The 20,062-nt window shown below is 44.2% G+C and overlaps 5 protein-coding genes across 7 annotated transcripts; 2 read left to right on the top strand and 3 right to left on the bottom strand.

Moving 5' to 3' along the window:
- The first annotated feature begins 492 nt into the window (after positions 1-492).
- On the top strand, positions 493-3,704 carry LOC133922607 (porphobilinogen deaminase, chloroplastic-like). 2 transcript variants are annotated; one of them, XM_062367997.1, is made up of 5 exons: positions 493-857; positions 1,482-1,887; positions 2,346-2,549; positions 2,996-3,173; positions 3,269-3,704. In XM_062367997.1, the coding sequence occupies exons 1-5, from the start codon at positions 697-699 to the stop codon at positions 3,385-3,387; spliced, it is 1,068 nt and encodes a 355-aa protein (XP_062223981.1). In that variant the 5' UTR covers positions 493-696; the 3' UTR covers positions 3,388-3,704. The 2 variants fall into 2 exon arrangements, with proteins under 2 accessions (XP_062223981.1, XP_062223982.1); XM_062367998.1 differs by lacking the exon at positions 493-857 and adding an exon at positions 864-1,043 and having other exon boundaries at positions 1,477-1,887.
- Positions 3,705-4,229: 525 nt separating this feature from the next.
- Positions 4,230-6,170, bottom strand: LOC133922606 (uncharacterized). 2 transcript variants are annotated; one of them, XM_062367996.1, is made up of 4 exons: positions 5,921-6,170; positions 5,732-5,824; positions 4,910-5,004; positions 4,230-4,707 (listed from the first exon to the last, which is right to left on the bottom strand). In XM_062367996.1, the coding sequence occupies exons 1-4, from the start codon at positions 6,072-6,074 to the stop codon at positions 4,642-4,644; spliced, it is 408 nt and encodes a 135-aa protein (XP_062223980.1). In that variant the 5' UTR covers positions 6,075-6,170; the 3' UTR covers positions 4,230-4,641. The 2 variants fall into 2 exon arrangements, with proteins under 2 accessions (XP_062223980.1, XP_062223979.1); XM_062367995.1 differs by having other exon boundaries at positions 4,910-5,085; positions 5,921-6,166.
- Positions 6,171-6,814: 644 nt separating this feature from the next.
- Positions 6,815-9,966, bottom strand: LOC133922605 (uncharacterized). The gene is made up of 7 exons (XM_062367992.1): positions 9,473-9,966; positions 9,137-9,196; positions 8,631-8,879; positions 8,383-8,459; positions 7,734-7,810; positions 7,513-7,645; positions 6,815-7,430 (listed from the first exon to the last, which is right to left on the bottom strand). The coding sequence occupies exons 1-7, from the start codon at positions 9,894-9,896 to the stop codon at positions 7,275-7,277; spliced, it is 1,176 nt and encodes a 391-aa protein (XP_062223976.1). The 5' UTR covers positions 9,897-9,966; the 3' UTR covers positions 6,815-7,274.
- Positions 9,967-12,792: 2,826 nt separating this feature from the next.
- Positions 12,793-13,508, bottom strand: LOC133922604 (large ribosomal subunit protein uL15x-like). Its single transcript, XM_062367991.1, has one exon. The coding sequence runs from the start codon at positions 13,434-13,436 to the stop codon at positions 12,993-12,995; it is 444 nt and encodes a 147-aa protein (XP_062223975.1). The 5' UTR covers positions 13,437-13,508; the 3' UTR covers positions 12,793-12,992.
- A 2,945-nt stretch (positions 13,509-16,453) lies between these two features.
- On the top strand, positions 16,454-20,062 carry LOC133922603 (phosphoglycerate kinase, cytosolic). Its single transcript, XM_062367990.1, has 7 exons — positions 16,454-16,589; positions 16,685-16,881; positions 18,019-18,096; positions 18,182-18,442; positions 18,783-19,100; positions 19,379-19,537; positions 19,635-20,062. The coding sequence occupies exons 2-7, from the start codon at positions 16,687-16,689 to the stop codon at positions 19,830-19,832; spliced, it is 1,209 nt and encodes a 402-aa protein (XP_062223974.1). The 5' UTR covers positions 16,454-16,589; positions 16,685-16,686; the 3' UTR covers positions 19,833-20,062.

Here is a 20,062-nt window from a genome sequence, read left to right as displayed (position 1 = left end):
ATCATCCGACTTTTAGAAATATTTCTCAAATATGTTGAATGGACTGATAGAGTGATTCATTCTTTGTGGCTAGATGAGGTCATTCACCTTAGCTAATCATGACCATTAGTAAAATAATTAATGATAATTAACGTATTGTATTGCTAATTAGTATTTATTATTATGAGATTATGGTTACTAAGTATTAGTGTATTTATTAGTGCACTATTGATGTATCGATTAGAGTATGATTAATAATAATTAATATATTTTGTTGTTAATTAGTAATTACTATGATAATATTAGTATTAACAAGTGTTAGTATAGGTTGATTAGTGTATGATTAACTATTGTTGTTTAAAATTATAAGATATAATTTAGTTAATTACTCTCGTCTCATTCACTCAATTAAATAAATAATTGGATGAACATATCAAAAACAAAGACAATTATAGTACATACATTCTTACTCTCCAACTATTCACACCCTTATATGCAGACTGCAGGACAAATGAACAGAGTAGACCTCGCTGTGGTTGGCCAATCCTCACACATTATCCTCTCCCCCTCATCCATGCCGCCGAGGCCGAGAGTATAACCAGCTTAACCAGATCAGAACACACCCCTCGGCAGGCACATCTCGGTCTCCTCTCCTCTCTCGCTGCTCGCGCCTACGCAGCCTCACCCACCAATCCTCTCCCCCTCCGCTCGCCGGAGATGGTGTCGCTTAGATGCACCACCGCCCACCACAGCCTCCTCGGCTCGCCGTCCTGCCTCGCGCGCCCGCGGCGGGGGTGCACCGTCGTGCGGGCCGCCGCCGCCGTTGAGGCCGGTGCGCAGGCCAAGGTCTCCCTCATCCGGATTGGGACTCGTGGAAGGTGATCAAAATCGACCCTTTCTGCGGTTTCTTTGGCGGCGAGGGTGGCCAATTTGGGGTTATGTCGATAAAAACCGTAGCTTTAGGAGGTATTGCTTGGATTTGGGGATGCAATGCCGTGCCGGTGTCCGGGATTGAATCTCTAGAAGGTGTCAGACATTGTGGACAATGGTGGAATTTACAAGATGTACATCTTTAGCTTCGTTCTGTTGCAATTTTGGATCAGTAGTAACTTGCCGTTGACCTTAGTAGAGCTAAAGAATGGGCTCTTAGGAATCGGAAAAATTGTACATTTAGATGTTACACCTACTATTTTTGGTCAACGCTAGATGCCGTGCTGTTCGTGCATTATTCATAAACTAGCTGGTGGTTTCATGTGGGTGTTTACAAGGTTGTAGTCTTTATCAGTCTTTTTCTTTGTCTTTGTTTTGGCTTAGTGAGTTACGAATTTTACTTGGATCTTGTGGATACTCTGCATCTTTTTTACGTTTTCTTTTTGTTAAGAAAAGGTTCGCAAGAAAAGTAATTGTTCTTGTCAATGTTCAGTTAAAAGTTTTTTTTGTGTGTGTGGACTAGAATATCTTGCTTGAAATATGCAATTCATGTTATTGGCTATGTAGGACAGTCCTCTTGCACTTGCACAGGCCCATGAAACCCGAGATAAGCTGAAAGCTGCACACTCAGAGTTAGCTGATGATGGGGCTGTTGAGATCGTCATAATAAAGACCACAGGAGACATGATCTTGGACAAACCCCTTGCAGATATAGGAGGCAAGGGTCTATTCACCAAGGAGATAGATGATGCACTCTTGCAGGGAAGGATTGACATTGCAGTTCACTCAATGAAAGATGTTCCAACATATCTACCTGAAGGCACAATATTACCTTGTAACCTCCCACGAGAAGATGTGAGAGATGCATTTATATGCTTGACTGCAAATTCTCTTGCGGAGCTTCCTGCTGGTAGTGTTGTCGGAAGTGCTTCCCTGCGAAGACAATCTCAGATTCTCTATAGATATCCATCACTAAAAGTAAGTACGATGACTGCGTCCATCATGCTACTTTTTCCTTTTTTCCCTTCCTTTCTTGTTTAGTATGCTTAAAATACTCGCTAATCCACTCGTGTTGTTCCATGCCTCCATATTTTCTATGCAAATACCAGCAAGATTCTTAGCGCTAGCACTGTGAAACTTGCGTTTTTAGATTTGTTTGTTCTGTTTCAGCTGCAGTTCTCAACTTTTGTATAAGCATAGTTATTTTAGGCTTATATTATTGTGAATGGGTTGTTTTCCGTGTCATATATGTAAAAATATGCCAAGCCTGGAGGTACTCTTGCAATACTGTTTCCTCATAAAGAGGATTTTGTCCAATCGGCCGCAGCTATCTTCTCATTCTTCTACTTAGTTATATATACTAATTTCAGAAGTGAGTTTTGATTAGGTATTCATCTTGATAAGTTTAAGTCTTAAGAGTACTGAATGCTTTTCAGGTTGTTAATTTCAGAGGAAATGTTCAGACAAGGTTAAGGAAACTCAAAGAAGGAGATGTCCATGCTACATTGTTGGCACTGGCTGGACTAAAGCGATTAAATATGGCAGAAACTGCAACATCTGTACTATCAGTGGAAGAAATGCTTCCAGCAGTTGCCCAAGGTGCTATTGGAATAGCTTGCAGAAGCAACGATGACAAAATGGTAGGTGATCTAGGTTTTATTCGCCTTTCCATCCTTTGATAAAATGATAAGTTCAAGGGCTCATTTTCTGTTCCTGGTTGGAAACTGCATTATATGATGTTGTTAACACACTACGGATTATTTTTTTCAAATCTGATTGCTTCGCCAACCCACTCTTCACATTTTTATTTGCCTAGTGCAGTCTGCTGTCTGTTTGTTGCTTTTTATCCTGACCATGTTGCATATTTTTGGTTTTCCAAAAATATTTCATTATTGAAACTACTCATACACTTACGGCACTCCTAGAATATTTCTGAATGTGCATTTCTGGTTTATTCTGCAATGTACATGAATGCCCTATGCAGCTATGCAGAGTGCACCACATACTTGCCTGAATTGCTGTTTTTTTTTAACACTCCTTTAGCTAAAGATGATGAGACCTCCCTTTCTTTGCCTTTTTTTTGTAGATGGAATATCTATCCTCGTTGAACCATGAGGATACCAGATTAGCTGTTGCAAGCGAAAGAGAATTCTTGGCAGTTCTTGATGGTAACTGCCGAACTCCAATTGCGGCATATGCTTACCGTGATAAGGATGGGAATTGCTCATTCCGAGGTCTATTGGCTTCACCAGATGGATCTACAGGTATCCTTGGTTTTCAATAAATAATATCACATGAAGTTCATTGCATTTTTTCATCGAATGACAACACTTTGTCACTTTTCTGATTCTACGTACAGTATTTGAGACAACAAGAAGTGGACCGTACTCTTTCGATGACATGGTTGCTATGGGCAAAGACGCCGGTCATGAGCTGAAAGCAAAGGCTGGTCCTGGCTTCTTCGATAGCTTGCAATGAAAATAATACACCACGACATGCAGTTTCTATTGCCACTCTTTTGGTTAGAAACAGACGGCCGAAGTAGAGTATTGAGAGGGTTGTTTTTGTTTTCTTTTTTCTCCTAGTTCCGCTAGAGCCTTGTACCACAGATTGAGCAGTCCCATTTAAATTTGCATCTCCTGTTCTTTTAGCTCTCTGGTTTAGAACCTGAACGTCCACGGTTTTGTAATCCCTTGAGTTGTGTCGGTATCTGCGCAGCTATGTTGTAACCTTGTAACTTAATGTAACTTTGCAGATAGTTGTTTCAAGAATAATTGAGTTCTGAAGCTTCATGACACCGAGTCACTTTTTCAGCGTAAGTTTTTTTTTTTTTTTTTTTGAAATTTTGGCCAAGGAGTTACTGACATACTCATTAAGGAGGAGATGAGCACTCGATTTCGAGCCCAGGTGATGGTACGCTCGAAGCCGTCCACTACCAAACCGAGTGGACTCGGCCAAAATTTCCCAAAGAAATAATAAATCTTACACGTGACAGGGCACAACAAAAAAACTTGCAGTGAGACCGAGCGTTAGCTCGGGTGGCCTTGCTGATTGCTTCTCTGACGTGTCTGATGAATCTCACAATCTGTCAGAGAGGCCCAACAAAATATCGTACAATCTTTCAACTCCCAAATTGAGGTTGTTTATGAATGCTGCAATCTACCAGTGTTAGGTGCTGCTGTTTTCAGCGTTATTCCATGGTTGAGAAGTGCCACTCAGGTTGTGACGGAGTTGATTACTGAAAGGTTTGGTAAAATCATGGATGCATGTTTATTTGACATTTACAAATCTGATTCTTCGAGACACGAAAAAAAATCTGATTCTTTGAAATCTTTTTTCTTCAATCATATTCAGGCGAGATAAATACATTGGCATAACAACACTGGCACACTGTCACAACATTACAGATAATTAAAACAGGAACTGTCTTACAAGAACAACACAGTAGTTCCAGGTCCAAGCTAAATTACTGAACCGTTTTCAGTGCCACCTAGGGCTGGTCTTCTGAAGAAGAGTACCTCATCGTCACAGGCTCCCAGCTATTGTCTACTGTAACCGAGACATCTCTTATTGCCTAATTGGATGCATCGAAATAGTAGAATGATTGTTAGACTGGTAGATAGCTTGTCAGGATGCTTCGCCAACTTTTAGAGATTGAATTGCAGATTTTTTTTCCCGACGCAAAAGTCACATCATACCGAAAATACAGAATCACCATGTAATGAATCTTGGTCAGTTCTCCTGATTCTGAATGGCTGACATGTTAGCCAACTCTTCAGCAGTCACCGGTTTGTGCATCTGTACAAACAGAAAGCTATAGTTAGGATTGTGTCTGTCAGTATGTGTCATGGCATTTCAGTAATTTCAATGATTAGTTTTGATAGCCTACTGCATATACTATCCCTAACCAAAGAAAGTAGGGATAGGCAAAACAAAATTACAAAATGTCCGTTAATTGCTCAAGAAACGGATCAACAAACTTAGGGGTAAAAATACTCACAGCATTAGCAATGGTCAGCCAATGAAAGCACCTTGGGAGGGAATCCTCTGCCGATGGCGCGGTATCATGATTCCAGTAGGTTATGTTCTGGAATTCTGCACGGGATACAAAATTGCTAACCTCATCATCTAAATTATGTGTATCCTTTTCTCCACTCTTCTTCTCCAATACATAACCTACAACGAATATTAGAAGTATCATAAACTCGATCATACTATGGAAGGACTTTGGCCCAACTCACATTTTCTATCGAAGATCCAGAAGGACAAACCGTGACCATGACCACCACCACTTACCATCTCTAAGCATCTAGATATGCATGCAAACTTAGCATCCCCAAACAGTTTTACATTTCTACCAAGAAGCAAGAACATACTTCAGATAAGAAAAGACTATATCACCATTAAACGAACATTTCTACACGCAAATTCAAACCAAAACTTCAGGTTCTCTGCAAAGGGCCTCCTTAAACATGCGGTTGAGTCACAACTCACAAATCACTTCTTATTACCACGACTTATTAGAAGATTCTTTTTTTCAAAGTTAGAACTAGATGATCCAGGTTTGCAAAGAAAGGTTCAATTTTGCTCGGTGCCGCACACACAATTCCTCCATTCTAACTAAGAAGAGAGCAATTTGGTTACAGCTAGTTGCAATTTCACAAATTTTATATCGCTTACTATTAGACCGTAACTTGATGCACATTATGGATCGATAAAAAAATCTCACATTTCCCCCACACCAAAGCTACCACACCCTGTAGGGTGTAGGCTTAGATGAAAACAGAACCAAGAAGTGAAGAAACTACTCTCACATTCTCACCTCGGTAGCCATCCGGAAGCGCGAGGGTGGCGCCCTGCAGCTTCCTCCCGCGGAAGAACGCCTCCTCCATCCTCACCCCCTCCACCTCCACACCTGCACCTCCCCCACTAATCCCTCAACCAAATGAACGAAAAAAAAAAAAACCAAAAAGATCTTCGCGGCTTGGCGGCCTTCAAGAAAAACCCGGACCTGTGCTCCTGGGCTTGAAGTAGTCGGAGACAGGGGCGCCGCCGTTAAGCCTGATGCCACAGGGCAGGAGGTGCACCCCGCCGAGGTCGGCGGCCGCCGGGGAGAGATCGACGGTGGCCGTGACGCCGGCGGCTGGAGGGGTCGCTTGCTCCATGGCTGGCTCTGTCGTGCCGGAACCGGGCCGACGGCAGCAGATGTAGAGCACTGAGGCCCGGCCACAAGAGTGCAAGACCTGACCCTGGACTGGAGGCCTGGAGCGGTGGAGCCCTGGACAATCAAGGCAACGGCACCAGTTTTTTTTTTCTTTTTCTCGAGGAGTTTCACATTGGCAACATTCAGGCATTACACGAATCTTAAGGGCGCCACAGTTTCTTATATCGTACTCTCTCTCGTTTATAAATTCATATCGCTTTGGATAAGATACGGTCTCCAATGTATTACTTCAGTATAACATATATTGGTATATGATGACTCCATCAATAACTAAGCTCCGCATAGTTCATCAATAACCATCGACATTAAAATACATATGTTGATTTTATCAATCTTTTAAACTTTATATCTTTTATCTTTAATAGATATTTTAGAGTATATACGTATAATGATATAAATATATACTAGGGCCACGAGTTGAACCGATGTTTGTAAACAAATTCAGCGTGTCCTCGCTTCGTGGAAGGGAACAAGAGGATTAGGGTTCGCACGGCGGCGACGAAATGTTTCTCGCAGAAGGAAGCTTAGTTGGGCCTTTCCATCATTCGATCCTTGTAGTTGGGCCATTCTCCTCGTTCCCAAGTTGGGCCCCAACTCCTTTCCATTTAGTGGCGCAACCTGTCGTGGCTGGGGCCCCTCCCTATCATGGGCCCTGAGCGGTCGCCGAAAACAAATGCATGGTTAATCAGCCATGTTCGTAAATGAAATGACTTGGAGCACAATTACAAAATGTTTAGCAACAATCCAGAGTGCCGGTTGCATCCTTTGTCAAATGTACTCACATTGTTCAGCTATTTCTATTCCTACCTATGTTTACATATTCATCAAGAATCGATGTCTCCTATGTACATTTACTGTATCTGGCATCATTATTAACCACATAGCTTGAACTTCGGAGTTCCTTCAACTCTCCAACATATCAGTTGATCTCGTTTGGACCTCTGATGCTTTGGCCTCCTTTACCCACATCGAGGGATTGTATGCCTTTCTTTCAAGAACGATGTTCCTGTTTCAACGCGTACCAACCTTTCCTGCGAGGCTATCAAATAACGAAATTATGAAAATCCATCCTTGCAATTTTTGCAAGGTGCCGAGGAAACCTTGATAGACAGGAACACATGTAAGGGATTAGTTCGTCCAGTTATCTGTCAGAGGCAATGGCTTCTTCTATCCTTCTGATTACAATGCTGAGGCTATGTCCGCCTTCCAGTGCTTTGACCGCTGCTCTATGAGCTTTCTTATGCCACTTCAAAAGGTTATAAGATTGCATGACTGACCAACGAGCTCGGTTTGCCATCTGATAAGCAATGGAGAAATATTCATGGACTACATAGGTTTATTCACAAGTAGGTAAGAGATAACAGCAAAATAAAACGAACCTGTGCAACAGAAAATGGTGGGTTCAGTAGAATACACAAGCTCCTGAATAAATTCTCATCATTTTCTCCGCCCTCAGCCTCCCCATAAACAAGTGCTTCAGCAGCAATTCCTGCAAACAAAATCATGCAGTACCTGCAATTCGACTCTCGCTTAGGAAAACGCAAATGCTGCCTAAGAACTCCAAGTGCCAATATTCAAGCGTACTAATTAGTTTATGTACCTGTCAAATGCTGTACTTGATAGATGACCCTCAGCAAGTTCTTTTTCCATCTTTTCATCCCAGAACTGAGTCCCTGCCTGCAGAGGTGTGGAATCACCCATGAGATCTCTATAACATGTAGTATCTATATGAAGGGCATAAGGTGATAAAGGCAAAAGGGAATGGTGGCATAACTGAGATCCTTCAGGAGAAAAAAGAATGCACCACAACTGATTATCTTAAGAGATGTGATCATGTGAACTAAAATCTCATGGCAGAATATCAAAAATATTTAAGTATAATATCAAGCTTCATCCAGACTAAATCATAGAAAGAGACACACGTCCATCATCACATTTTTTCAATTCGGTCACATCTGTTTTTAATCATCTGAGAGATATAAATATGACACACACAGAGAGTAGTTTGAAAAAACAACAATGTTGATGATAAATTACTACTTGTCAGAACTTTGATAGTGCACTGCAGCTTAGAAATCTCACAGAACAGAAAAGACCTCGTACTAAAATCCATATTAAGGCCTAGCCCTGAAAAAGTGCAGTGAAGTTTTCAAGGGACAGAAATTACACTGGTTCATGAGATAATAGACAAAAAAACACCAAGCGCAACAGATAGATAACCATAGTATCAAAATTAACAGCAGTCGTACCTGCCCCTGAATGCCCATTCGCAACGCCACAAATGGATCCAATATGACTCCTCGTACCGGGCAACCCATTAGATAGGCTACACATGAGTTCAAATGAAGTAAGGAACATTAACGAAGTAGAATCTCAAAAGTCAGACATATCACAACTTACACATTGAAAAACTTAAAAGTGAAAACTACTATCATATAAGTGGCGTCAATTATTAGAAAATGAGACAACAAAAAGGAATGAAAAGGTAAAGCCATACCAGTAAGAAGATGGCCTGCTTCATGTACAAGGATTCGACGCTTGTATGGAGGCCAGAAACATGAGATTTGGGCGAGACAAGTACCACCAAGAAAGATTGCATCAGCTGTCGCTAATGCCAATATGGCACCCAAGTTAGGTCGTACATCAATCCCTTGAGTTAGTAGATAAGATACACCTCCAAGAAATCCAATGAGAACATACGGAGAACTTCCCGACAGACCCCACTTTTTTGGTGCAAGCTTTGCAGCTGAATAAATTAATAAAGAAAAAAGATTAGAGCTTTACATCACAGTGATGACAATAGATGAATTAAAGTTCCTTTGAAACAGCTCTATCAGCTTCTTCTGACTATGTTTTGCTCAAGAGTCTGCAGTAGAGTTTTCCATTTTAGGGGGGGGGGGGGGGGGGAGGTGCAGTATGAACATCCTGCCATGTGCTAACTGGTAACTTTTTTGAGCGAGGAATAATACAGTAGAAGAGAGGGGATACTGTCTCAATCCTCACCTTCCAATCCTGTCATCTCATTTAAAACTGTTGGTGTCACTTCTCTGGGTCCTTCCAGAACTGCAGCAAATGAAATGCATAAACAGTCAATCCGAAAGGCAGTCTGAATGAGATGACATCTCTATAAAAACTAAAACGCAGTAAACGTCAACTGATAAACAGTAAGTCCAGTTTAAATCGTGAGGCCATTCCTTCAATCGTAGTAAATATGAACATCAATCGAATCATCAATTGTCAAATCCTACACACCCATTCCACAATCAACTAACAAACTGAATTTAATTCCACGCCAAGTTCAAATTTTGGAGGCAATTTGCAGTCGCATCCCCAACGCACCGATGTTCTTGCACTTGCCGAAGTTAACGAGGAGCCCGCGGTCCGAGAGGAACTGGTAGGCCCGGCCAACGAGCCGCATGTCGTCGGCGTCGATGCAGGCGTCGAGCACCTCCCAGTCCCGCCCCGGCGGCACGGGGACAGCGACCTGCATCGCCGCAGCTCCCGCCTCCTGGGGCTCCACGGACTGAAGAAAGCGGAGCGCGCGGGAGAGGTCCTTGCTCCTGACGGCGTCCTCGAACTCGCGCCACTCCTTGACGGAGCCCGCGTCATCCTCGAACTCGCGCCACTCCTTGACGGAGCCCGCGCGGAGGCGGAGCCCGAGGCGTGGGGAGCTGCACGGGAATGTGAAGAAGCGCTTGCGGGAGGAGGTGCGAATGGAGGCGGAGGCGAGGGGCGAGGGGGAAGAGGCCGTCGGCGTCGCCATTGGTGCGGTCGCGGAGGAGGAGGAGGAGTAGGTTTGGTGCTCGGCTCTGCGCTTGCCATCGTGGCGTCGTCCACTGCTGGCGAGCCGTTGGTTGACTTGGGCCGAATCTTCGGCTTTCTGGCCGAATGCTTTGGGCCGGGTGAGTTGGAGGACAGTGAAGAAATTCACATGAATTCTGCAGGAGTGTACATGAATTGTTTAATTCACGTAAGAATTAAGAGAAAAATAGAATTTCGAACAGGGGCTTCAGGATTGTGGTATTCATTTTTTATTTACGCTTACTAGAGTTCAGATGCTAAAAACTTTTGAGTTTTCAGACGATCGTGTGAATACGCCGATACTGACAAGTTTAGGGAAGAGGGTTGCCGCGGAATCAGGAGATTCCTTCATCGATGGGCTTAGAAGATCTCCTATGTTAGGAAGGCTAGCCCGGCGGATGAGGTGGGCGCGGGGCAGAGCGACGGATGGGTTAGTGTTGGGGGACCTCTAAAATGGAGAAGTTAGTGTAGCGGGAGAGTGTGTCACATAGAGAAAAGGGAGACGAGAGGTTAAAGATAATGTTCTAGTTGTCTAATTGGGATCGGTTGATATAGATCGACTGAAATAATACCTAATTTCGAGTGACTGAAAATAGCATCTTTTTTTTATTATAAGTAGGTGTTAATCTCGAGTAGTGCTGTCCAAATAGGCCTATCGAGCTGGTCCGACTATGGCACAACCCGATAGGCTTGATAAGGTTAATGAGCCATGACATGCCGGCCCATGTATCAGGCTGGGCCGGCATGGGCACTGTTGCGGCACGGATGGCTCGGTGGCCCGGCGGCATTGTGCAACGGCGGGAAGGACAGTGCGGTGGCGCGAGGGTGAGGCGGAGAGGGCGGTGTAGCGGCGTGACACGGTGACGGGGAGAGGTGGTAGCGCGAGGGTGGGGAGCACGGCGGTGAGGCAAGGCAACGACGCGGGGGCGAGGCGACCGAGCAACGGTGAGACGGGGCAACGACGCGGGGCAGGGCGACCAGCTGACGAGGTGGGGCGACAGCGCGGGGGCAGGACACACGACGGCATGGTGGGGCGGGACAAGGCAGGCCATGCCCATGCCCATGCCATGGCAAGGCGTCGGCCCAGACACGACCTAATTAGCCGTAACGTGCCAATCCGACCCACCTACCCCTCATATCGTGCCGTGCTTCAATCCGATTCAGTAGACACAATCTATTTGGATAGCATTAATCCCGAGCGTTGGGTATGCTTACTGCTTAGAAACTGTGGTGTTTCTTTGATCCGAGGGGATTCTTGCATATCCAAACGAGCCTATAGTGCAAAATAAACTCGGATGATTAGTACCTGTACTTAGCTATCAAGTACAATCTAGAAAATTGAAGCGTGTAGTTTCGCAATTTCGTTGCAACAGATATCGAGCAAAATGCCCACTATTCCAATCACTGAAACATTGATTCAGAAGTGTACAGGCAAGTATGCAACCAATCACCATACTAAGCAACAGTGGAGTGATCGATCAGTATTTCCTTAGCAGAAGCAAGTACGCATAAGCACTGTTTAACTCTGAATTTTGCTATCGTAGTTCGTGTAACGTGAAGCGTACATCACGCTTGCTATCAGAGTCTCAATGGTTCACACATGGAGTATTAACATTCGCCAAAAAACACATGAATGATGGGGATAATTCTTCAACAAAAGCAGATAGCAGAAGTCCCATGGGGTCACAATTGACAGCAATAGCATATCATGATCACTACAGATTTTCTGAATATCACAAACAAAAACAGCGGCACCATGAACCTCTTGCCAAAGATCAACAAAGCAGTACGCAGGAATAACTGAACCTCTTGCCAGTACAACACCCCAACCCTCCATGTATAAGTAAACCCCATGGATTCACAATTGACAGCAATAGCGTACCATGAAAAATATAGATTTTTTGCTGAAGATCACAACATAAACAGTGGCACCATCCAGTGTCCACAGCTAACTACAGGGCACATTCAGAGTGGATGTGTTTCAGCTAAAGAGATGTTACTCTATCTAAAAATAGTTGTATCACGATCACTACAGCTTATCTGAAGATCATAACCAGAAAGCAGAAAAAATGTACTAGTAATATTTTCAGAGTGGATGAGTCTCATCCAAAGAGAGGCTATTCTATGCAAAAAAAAGAGACTTTAAACCGAAAAAACATTAGACAACTACTGCTCAAGGTAACCACTAACAACTGACTAGAGACTATAGAGCAACTAAGAGCCTAATCAGTAATCACACAATGGCCACAGCAGCTAAAAACGCAACATCATAAACTATGCAGCATTGTACAAATCATCTATATGCCGGAAAAAATTTGCAAATGCCGAACCGTACGGAACAAGGCACCATCAAGATAGACATACAACTACTACTCGAGGTAACAACTCACAACTGACTAGGAAGCAACTAAGAGCCTAATCACACAATGGCCACAGCAGAATCACAATGCAACATCATAAACTGTGTAGCATTGTATAAACCATCTATAGGAACATACAAGACACCATAAAGATAGACAGAAAAATTCCCCATGCAAAAGCAGACCATCCATGGAACTATTTCAGGTACAATACAAATGTTAACGAAGGCTAAGACCTAACAGGAATTAGGAAGGACCTTCCTTCGAACCTATGGTAAAAGTAAACACAATTAAGTTAGCATCAGAAAAATAATGGCCTACCGAATGCTATAGATTAGAGGTATCAGCAAAATAACACACGTTCCACATCGCTTCGTTTCGATCAGCACTGACAATATTGAAGTGCAACCACGGTTATGAATATCACTCTATCATTCATAGATACCACCAGATCATGAATACATCGGGGATCAATCACATTGATCGAAACATCACAAGTGGCAGCAAAAGATAGCAAGGATATATATCTGGAGCATTTCAAATGAGCTGGCATTAGTATGTCTCATAAGATGATATCTCACAACGCAGGTTTCGAAGCTAACAAGTCTTCGTCTTAAACACGAATGGTAGATGAAACAAGAAGGAAACCACTACTAGTTCAGATCAAAACCAAGAGAGGGCAAGACCAGGACCGAACCCTAGGCGGTGAGCACGACGGCGCCGCCGGCGGCCTTGATCTTCTTCTCGGCGACCTTGGAGATGAGCTTGGCCTTGACGACGATGGGCTTCTCCGGAAGTTTCCCCTTCCCGAGCACCTTAAAGTAGCCGAACTGAGTCACGTCCAACTGCGGGGCCTTGTCAGCGCCGGCGGCGGCCTCCGCGGCCTTGTCTGCGGGCACCATCGACCAGAGCTGCTCGACGTTGACGGCCGGGCAGTAGAACTTGTTGCGTAGCTTGTGGAAGTAGCGCATGCCGACCTTACCGAAGTAGCCCGGGTGGTACTTGTCGAAGAGGATGCGGTGGTGGTGCATGCCACCGGCGTTACCGCGACCTCCAGGGTGCTTCCGGTGCTTGCCGATGCGACCGTGCCCGGCGGACACGTGGCCGCGCTTCTTCCGGTTCTTCTTGAGGCGCGTCGTCATGGCCACCGCCGGCTTACCTTGGGAGGGAGGGGAGGAGTGGAGGCGGAGTGGCGTAACGGAGGAAACCCTAGACGCGATGAGATCTTTCTTATAAGGCGACTGCGTGGTGTTGCCACCGTTGGATGGGAGATGGAGGAACCGGACCCGTTGGATTGGATGCTGCTTCCACCTAGGGTTTTTGCTTGGGCTTTTGGGCTGGGCTAATATAATGGGGATTTGAGGAGGTTATTGGGCTGGGCTAATCGTTTTCACCTCTGACAATCAGATGATACTAGTTGAATGACCGTGTTAACATGAGAAAAAAATTCATATAATAATATAGTTGATAGGATGGATCTAATACAAAATATTATTATACAATCAACCAGTAGCAAGCTTAACTCCATGACGAACGTATGCTCCAGCAAAAAATACATCTGGTTTTTTATAATATAGTTGATTAGACGAAGTAGCCTGAAATTACTTTCCAGTCGAGGACAGCTCAGGGTGTCACCAAATGTCCAAGTGTGTACAACAGGCTCTCCCTTACAAGAAAAGTGTACAATAGACAATACGTAGGGCAGGTTTGTAACACAAGAAATTCACGAAAATGTGCAGGGGTTGCAAGAAACTCATAAAACATTCATGTTTCAAAGAAACCTTTTATAGGAAGGATTCGTGTTTCAAGTGATGTGGTTCCCGATGCTAGAAGTTTTCCTGTTTAATAAAATTTGCAAGATTCATCTAATACTGGAAGTCCAAATGTTGATGCACAAGAAGCGTGTTTCTTATGCTTAAGTGCTGCTTTTTACATCAGATTAATTTTCATCACAGAATTCATTCTTGTATACGACAAGGCCAAGCGTTCAGAGCAATGTCAGACAACATCGGGAAAATGGGCTGAATCAACCGGTGCTCGACCCGGTGGAACAACACTCCGGATCAGGAGAATACTTAGGTTGCTACGCATTTTGGATCACTCTGGTAACTCGATTTTGTCATCTCTTCAACATTTAGTAATTCATCGTACTAAGTCACAGCAGATTCAGTAGTCAAGCTTGCCCTGCCTTGTACTATCCTCTTTTCAGGATGAACTACTGAACGATAATAACAAGATATTGTTGATACTCATGCTTCATAAGTCCTCCTTTCACGCTTCAGTAATTTCAGCACTTAGCTTCCAACTGATAGAAACATTACTTGTCAGTAGTGATCTTTTCATAATTCAGTAGTTCATCCTTGTATAATTCAGTAGTTCCTCCTTTCAAAGTTCATTATTCAGTAGTCCTTCAAACGGGAGCTTCAGGCAGTTGGGCGGCCATGGAAGAAGGCAGCAGCCATAGCGGACGTCGGAGCTGCAACTCAGTTCAGCACAGGGACGACTACGGGATGGCTCAGTAGGTGCTCCCTTATGGCTGACATCACAGGAACAAGGGGGCACCTGTCGGAGCTCGCACCGTAGCTGATCCACCGGACCAAGCCGTTGTCGTCTAAATCCCAGCGCCACCCAACACTCAGAACGGGTCTCCTTACACCGGGTGATGCGATTTCCCCCTCTGTTTCTCAAGGCAGCGGCGCTGGCGCTGGGATGACGCACGCGAGGGGGCGGCTTTGGGCGCTGGGACGGGAGGTAGTCGAGCAGGGGGGGGGGGGGGCGGGGACGAGGACGGGGCGCTCGGTGTCGATCGACGGCCGTGGCGCGGGGTCGGGGACGGGCGAGGTCGAGCTGGATAGGGCGCGCCGGTTTTTTTAGATGGTAAGTTAAGGACGCACGCTACTATACTACACTCACACCACACGTACATACACACATACATGTTCATACACACGTTAGGGAGAATAGAGGTACAAAAGCTTTAGTGTGTGAGAACGTACAATACCACTAAACACGTATGCATGTATATACTATAGTCTAATTCGAACTAATTTCAAGCGCTACTGAAAAAATACCACAGTGAGACAGTAAGTACCGACCCCAATGATCGAACTCACGAGTGGCCGCTCGACCACACCGTGGGAGGGGTGTGGGAGCGAGATGAGGTGACTATAGGAGCTGTTGACCGTGTATGGAAAGGTGGGTGCGTTCTGTGATAGGAGAAAGCTAGTTTTGATTCAGTTTGGATAGTAGGTGGTTATGATGTAGGATAATAGGTTAGTTTAGCAGAGTTATAGTTATAAGAATATTTAAAGTTGATCGTTTCGCTTTAGGAAATTTTAAGTTGAAGTTGTGAGCAAATTAATGATCTTTAGCTTAGACATTTTATGTTTATTTTAAATTAAAAATAAATATTCCAACTACTTCGTTTTATTTTACAAATTTAAAACATATCGATATCTCGGAGCTAGATCTTAGCTAACCATATCATATTCTATATTCTAGATGTAAAATAATGCTATCATGTGTATTTTACACCCGGCCATATAGTCTTTTGGCAATAGGAAGGAGCGTCGCAAAATAGCTGGGCCAGTCGGGCAGCTGCCTAACCTCGCCGCCGACGAACAATGTAGTAGTGAAGAAGAAATGCGCAACGCCACCGGCGGCTGCTGCTGATGGTATTTATCACTGACAATCTAAATGCACGGGCATCGTAATTTCGCGCCTAACTCGACCATGGGTGGCTATCGATGGTTGATGGTCTCGTTCTCGCTGGTGAAGATCGAAGAACAAGAGAATCCGACCCCACAGGTCCCAGCGATATAAGCTGCAAAAGGCTTGCGCCAAAACAATGGTCCATCCTGCTCGTAGTCGTGTAGCCCGCAAGACGAGAACGGAAGGCGAAGGCATTTCCACGCATCGGCCTTCCAGAACCTTCCTCCCATTCCAAAACCATCAAATCCGCACCGTCCATCCCCAATCCGCGGGCTCAGAAACCCGCTGGCGTCGCGCCCGCCTCTTACCCCCGCTCCAAGTCACACCCCGAGACGTCCCTTCTAAACCCCTCTGTCCCACTACCCTCCAGGCCCCGCCTTACGTGGCCCCACATGTTAGTGAGACACCACGGCACCCCGCCCGCGAATATTCCGTCCCATCGCGAGCCCCGCCTCTATAAAGAAACGGATCACCCACCGTTCGATCGCCTCGCCCCAGCTCATCTCATCACCAGTTCACCACCAATCTTGTCGTCGCATTCGCACCCTCGCCGCCGCTGCCGATTCGATCCGGTTCTCTCCACGGTGAGTCGGCCCCTCCGATCGCGCGGCTGCCCCCGGATCCGTTGCCGCCTGGTCCGAGCTTTCGTCTGATCCTCGCGGCGTCGGGTTTGGTGCAGGGATGGCGACCAAGAGGAGCGTGGGCACCCTGGGGGAGGCGGCTCTGAGGGGGAAGAAGGTGTTCGTGCGCGCCGACCTCAACGTGCCGCTCGACGACGCCCAGAAGATCACCGACGACACCCGCATCCGCGCCTCCGTCCCCACCATCAAGTTCCTCCTCGAGAAGGGCGCCAAGGTCGTCCTCGCCAGCCATCTGGTGAGTGACCGGACCGCCCACGTTTCCACATCTCTGTGTCGCATTCTGTCTAGGATCTCTATGTTGAGATGCGTGTTTGAGGGATTGGGTGGATGCGATGCGGTTCTGCGTGATCACGGTGCGATGATTTGGACTCAATTTGGACAGATCAGCGGTTATCATAAGAAATGTTGTTTTTATGTTATGGCAGTAGTGATTAGTGCAGCGGCTCTGGTTAGGTACGGATGTGCTGCTATGATCATGGTCCATTTTTAATTTTAGATCTGTAGTTTATGTTGGCCTGCAACTCTTGCATCTGATTAACTGACTACCTGTAGTTCATTTACTGTTTGATAGTTGTCAGTTATTGCTGTTTAATTGAGATGAATGAGCACGGCGACCGTGCTTACTATTTACCAACAACTGATAGAGTTTATTTGTTTAGTGTTGTGTTCTGATTTTGTGTTTGGCCGCTATTCTGGTTGGTGGTAGTCTAGCAATTCTACTAATAGCATGCCTTTATATTAATATATTAAAGGATCAATATGATCCAACTGGGATATCCTAGTGCTACCACTCTGGTTTCCCAATAACTATAACTAATAAGTTAAGTATGCCTTTATATTTAAGAATTCAGGATGGAGGGTTGACCTTTGGGGTTTTACACCATAGAAGTAAATTGATTATTTATTCCTGGCATCTACATGTATTTTTTGTCCTCGCCGTTACTTTCAGCTAATGCAAGTTCCTCTGTCTATAATTGATCATCAAATGCTGGTTTCAAAACCAAAATGTACCTTTTGTGTGATAAGTTCTTAAGGTTGGACTGCACTCATTGATTGGACAGGATGAAAAATATATTTAGTAAATTGGAAGGAATGATAGTACATCTGTAACCTGATAAGTGATAAAAAATAATGACAAATCACGAGAAATCTTGTACCCTATGCACCATGATAATTTTCAGCTGAATGTACTGATTTTAGGAATATTGAAACTAGAACAGTTAAGTATAGGACAGATAATTGTTAACCTTCGAACTGATTTCATACAGATTTTTTGTTTAACTCGAATGAAACTTATATATTCTATAGAACTGCAGCAACAAGTGTGGTTTCTTCCTTTAATGTTTCTAATGTAATTTATTGTAATTTTCAGGGCCGTCCAAAAGGTGTCACCCCGAAGTACAGCTTGAAGCCTCTTGTTCCACGCTTGTCTGAGCTCCTCGGAGTTGATGTATGTTACATTTTGACATTAGCTCATTACAATTTCTGTTATCTTTTAACTCGACTAAGAGCGGATCTTATATGTGCATAAATAGGTTGTGATGGCCAATGATTGCATTGGTGAGGAAGTTGAGAAATTGGCTGCTGCTTTGCCTGAAGGTGGAGTTCTACTCCTAGAGAATGTTAGATTCTACAAGGAGGAAGAAAAGAATGATCCTGAGTTTGCTAAGAAGCTAGCATCTGTAGCTGACCTTTATGTAAATGATGCTTTTGGAACGGCACACAGAGCTCATGCTTCAACAGAGGGAGTTACCAAGTTTCTGAAGCCTGCTGTTGCTGGCTTCCTCATGCAGAAGGTATTGTCGAAATGAATCTCATCCCTGCTCATGATCTGCGTAAATATATTTCTCATCATATTTATGTCCTACTGCTATAAGTAGGAAGGAATTAAAAATGCATTGTTCGCCTCAATCAATCTATACTCCCTTCGTTCCTTCCGTAGTTTCAAATGCTTAATATAACATAGATCATTTGCATATAGTTTCAAATAAAAGTTTAGAAGTTCATCTATCTTTGCATTTTGAATATATGTTTATTTTTTATCCTTCAAAAGATATCTTATATGTATTTTTCAAGAAGTCTAGAACAAGTTTAAGAACAAAGAGTAAAGATGAACTAATAAGTTAATTATCCCAGGAACTTGACTACCTTGTTGGAGCTGTTGCCAACCCAAAGAAGCCATTTGCTGCCATTGTTGGTGGATCCAAGGTCTCAACTAAGATTGGGGTCATTGAGTCTCTGCTGGCAAAGGTTGATATCCTCATCCTTGGTGGTGGTATGATCTACACATTTTACAAAGCACAGGGATACGCTGTTGGAAAATCTCTTGTGGAGGAAGACAAACTTGAACTTGCAACCTCACTTATTGAAAAGGCGAAGGCAAAGGGTGTTTCTCTCTTGCTTCCAACTGACATTGTAGTAGCTGACAAGTTTGCAGCGGATGCTGAAAGCAAGGTTTGTTCATTTACACAGAAATATCATCTTACCTTACTCGGACGAGATCAGGCGTCATGCAAGATTCTGAAAGCCTTATGTATTCTATCATGCATGTCACTTCAGCAATTAATGATAATATCCCCTTAAAGCAGATCATACATTTATTAATGCTAAAAAACAGTTCGATGCAAAAAGCAACATGGCATGCTAATTGCACACTAGTAATTTCATTTTGCAGTATTGGGAACACATTTATCTCCAACTATCTTTGATGCTTACTCGAACTTCTTTCACAGATTGTTCCTGCTACCTCTATCCCCGACGATTGGATGGGTCTTGATGTTGGCCCTGATGCCATCAAAACATTCAATGAAGCGTTGGACACCACCCAGACTATTATTTGGAATGGTCCTATGGGAGTGTTCGAGTTTGAGAAGTTTGCAGCAGGCACTGAGGTTAATATAACTTCACATTCAATCCATTGATCTATCCCCGTCATCTCTTTTTCTTTATTCCTTTTTCTGGTATTTAAGTACAATTGTCTTTCTTCAGGCAATTGCCAAGAAGTTGGCCGAGCTTACAAGCACAAAGGGTGTCACTACCATTATCGGCGGTGGCGACTCTGTTGCTGCTGTTGAGAAGGCTGGGCTGGCTGACAAGATGAGCCACATTTCTACTGGTGGTGGTGCAAGCTTGGAGTTGTTGGAAGGCAAGCCACTCCCAGGTGTTCTTGCCCTCGACGAAGCCTAAGCTACCGGAGCTAATTCAGCTGGCCCTGTCAAGCCCGCGTGTCATTTTGTTTCGGACCATGGTGTAACGTTGCAAAGTTATGGCTCTACGAACTTGAGATAGGCTTGTCATCAAGGTTTTGCTAGGTGAGTCGTGAATAAGTTTAGACTTCCTCGCTGCAGAGTGAAGTGATCGGAATTTGGAACTAACAAACACCCATGGATGTGTAATATTTTGTTTCGCTGCTTGCA

Source organism: Phragmites australis, chromosome 6, assembly GCF_958298935.1.
Source record: "Phragmites australis chromosome 6, lpPhrAust1.1, whole genome shotgun sequence".
NCBI lineage: Eukaryota > Viridiplantae > Streptophyta > Magnoliopsida > Poales > Poaceae > Phragmites > Phragmites australis.
This window is presented reverse-complemented; position numbering and strand designations above follow the sequence as displayed.

Coding starts and splice junctions, on each gene's coding strand:
- LOC133922607 (XM_062367997.1), top strand. CDS start 697: ATGGTGTCGCTTAGATGCACCACCGCCCACCACAGCCTCCTCGGCTCG. Junction 858..1,481: donor CGGATTGGGACTCGTGGAAG/GTGATCAAAATC, acceptor TATGTAGGACAG/TCCTCTTGCACTTGCACAGG. Junction 1,888..2,345: donor ATAGATATCCATCACTAAAA/GTAAGTACGATG, acceptor AATGCTTTTCAG/GTTGTTAATTTCAGAGGAAA.
- LOC133922606 (XM_062367995.1), bottom strand. CDS start 6,074: ATGGAGCAAGCGACCCCTCCAGCCGCCGGCGTCACGGCCACCGTCGAT. Junction 5,825..5,920: donor CTTCAAGCCCAGGAGCACAG/GTCCGGGTTTTT, acceptor GGGGAGGTGCAG/GTGTGGAGGTGGAGGGGGTG. Junction 5,086..5,731: donor GCTTCCGGATGGCTACCGAG/GTGAGAATGTGA, acceptor TATTCGTTGTAG/GTTATGTATTGGAGAAGAAG.
- LOC133922605 (XM_062367992.1), bottom strand. CDS start 9,896: ATGGCGACGCCGACGGCCTCTTCCCCCTCGCCCCTCGCCTCCGCCTCC. Junction 9,197..9,472: donor CGGCAAGTGCAAGAACATCG/GTGCGTTGGGGA, acceptor CATTTGCTGCAG/TTCTGGAAGGACCCAGAGAA. Junction 8,460..8,630: donor AGCAGGCCATCTTCTTACTG/GTATGGCTTTAC, acceptor ACTCATGTGTAG/CCTATCTAATGGGTTGCCCG.
- LOC133922604 (XM_062367991.1), bottom strand. CDS start 13,436: ATGACGACGCGCCTCAAGAAGAACCGGAAGAAGCGCGGCCACGTGTCC.
- LOC133922603 (XM_062367990.1), top strand. CDS start 16,687: ATGGCGACCAAGAGGAGCGTGGGCACCCTGGGGGAGGCGGCTCTGAGG. Junction 18,097..18,181: donor CTGAGCTCCTCGGAGTTGAT/GTATGTTACATT, acceptor GTGCATAAATAG/GTTGTGATGGCCAATGATTG. Junction 19,101..19,378: donor CAGCGGATGCTGAAAGCAAG/GTTTGTTCATTT, acceptor CTTCTTTCACAG/ATTGTTCCTGCTACCTCTAT.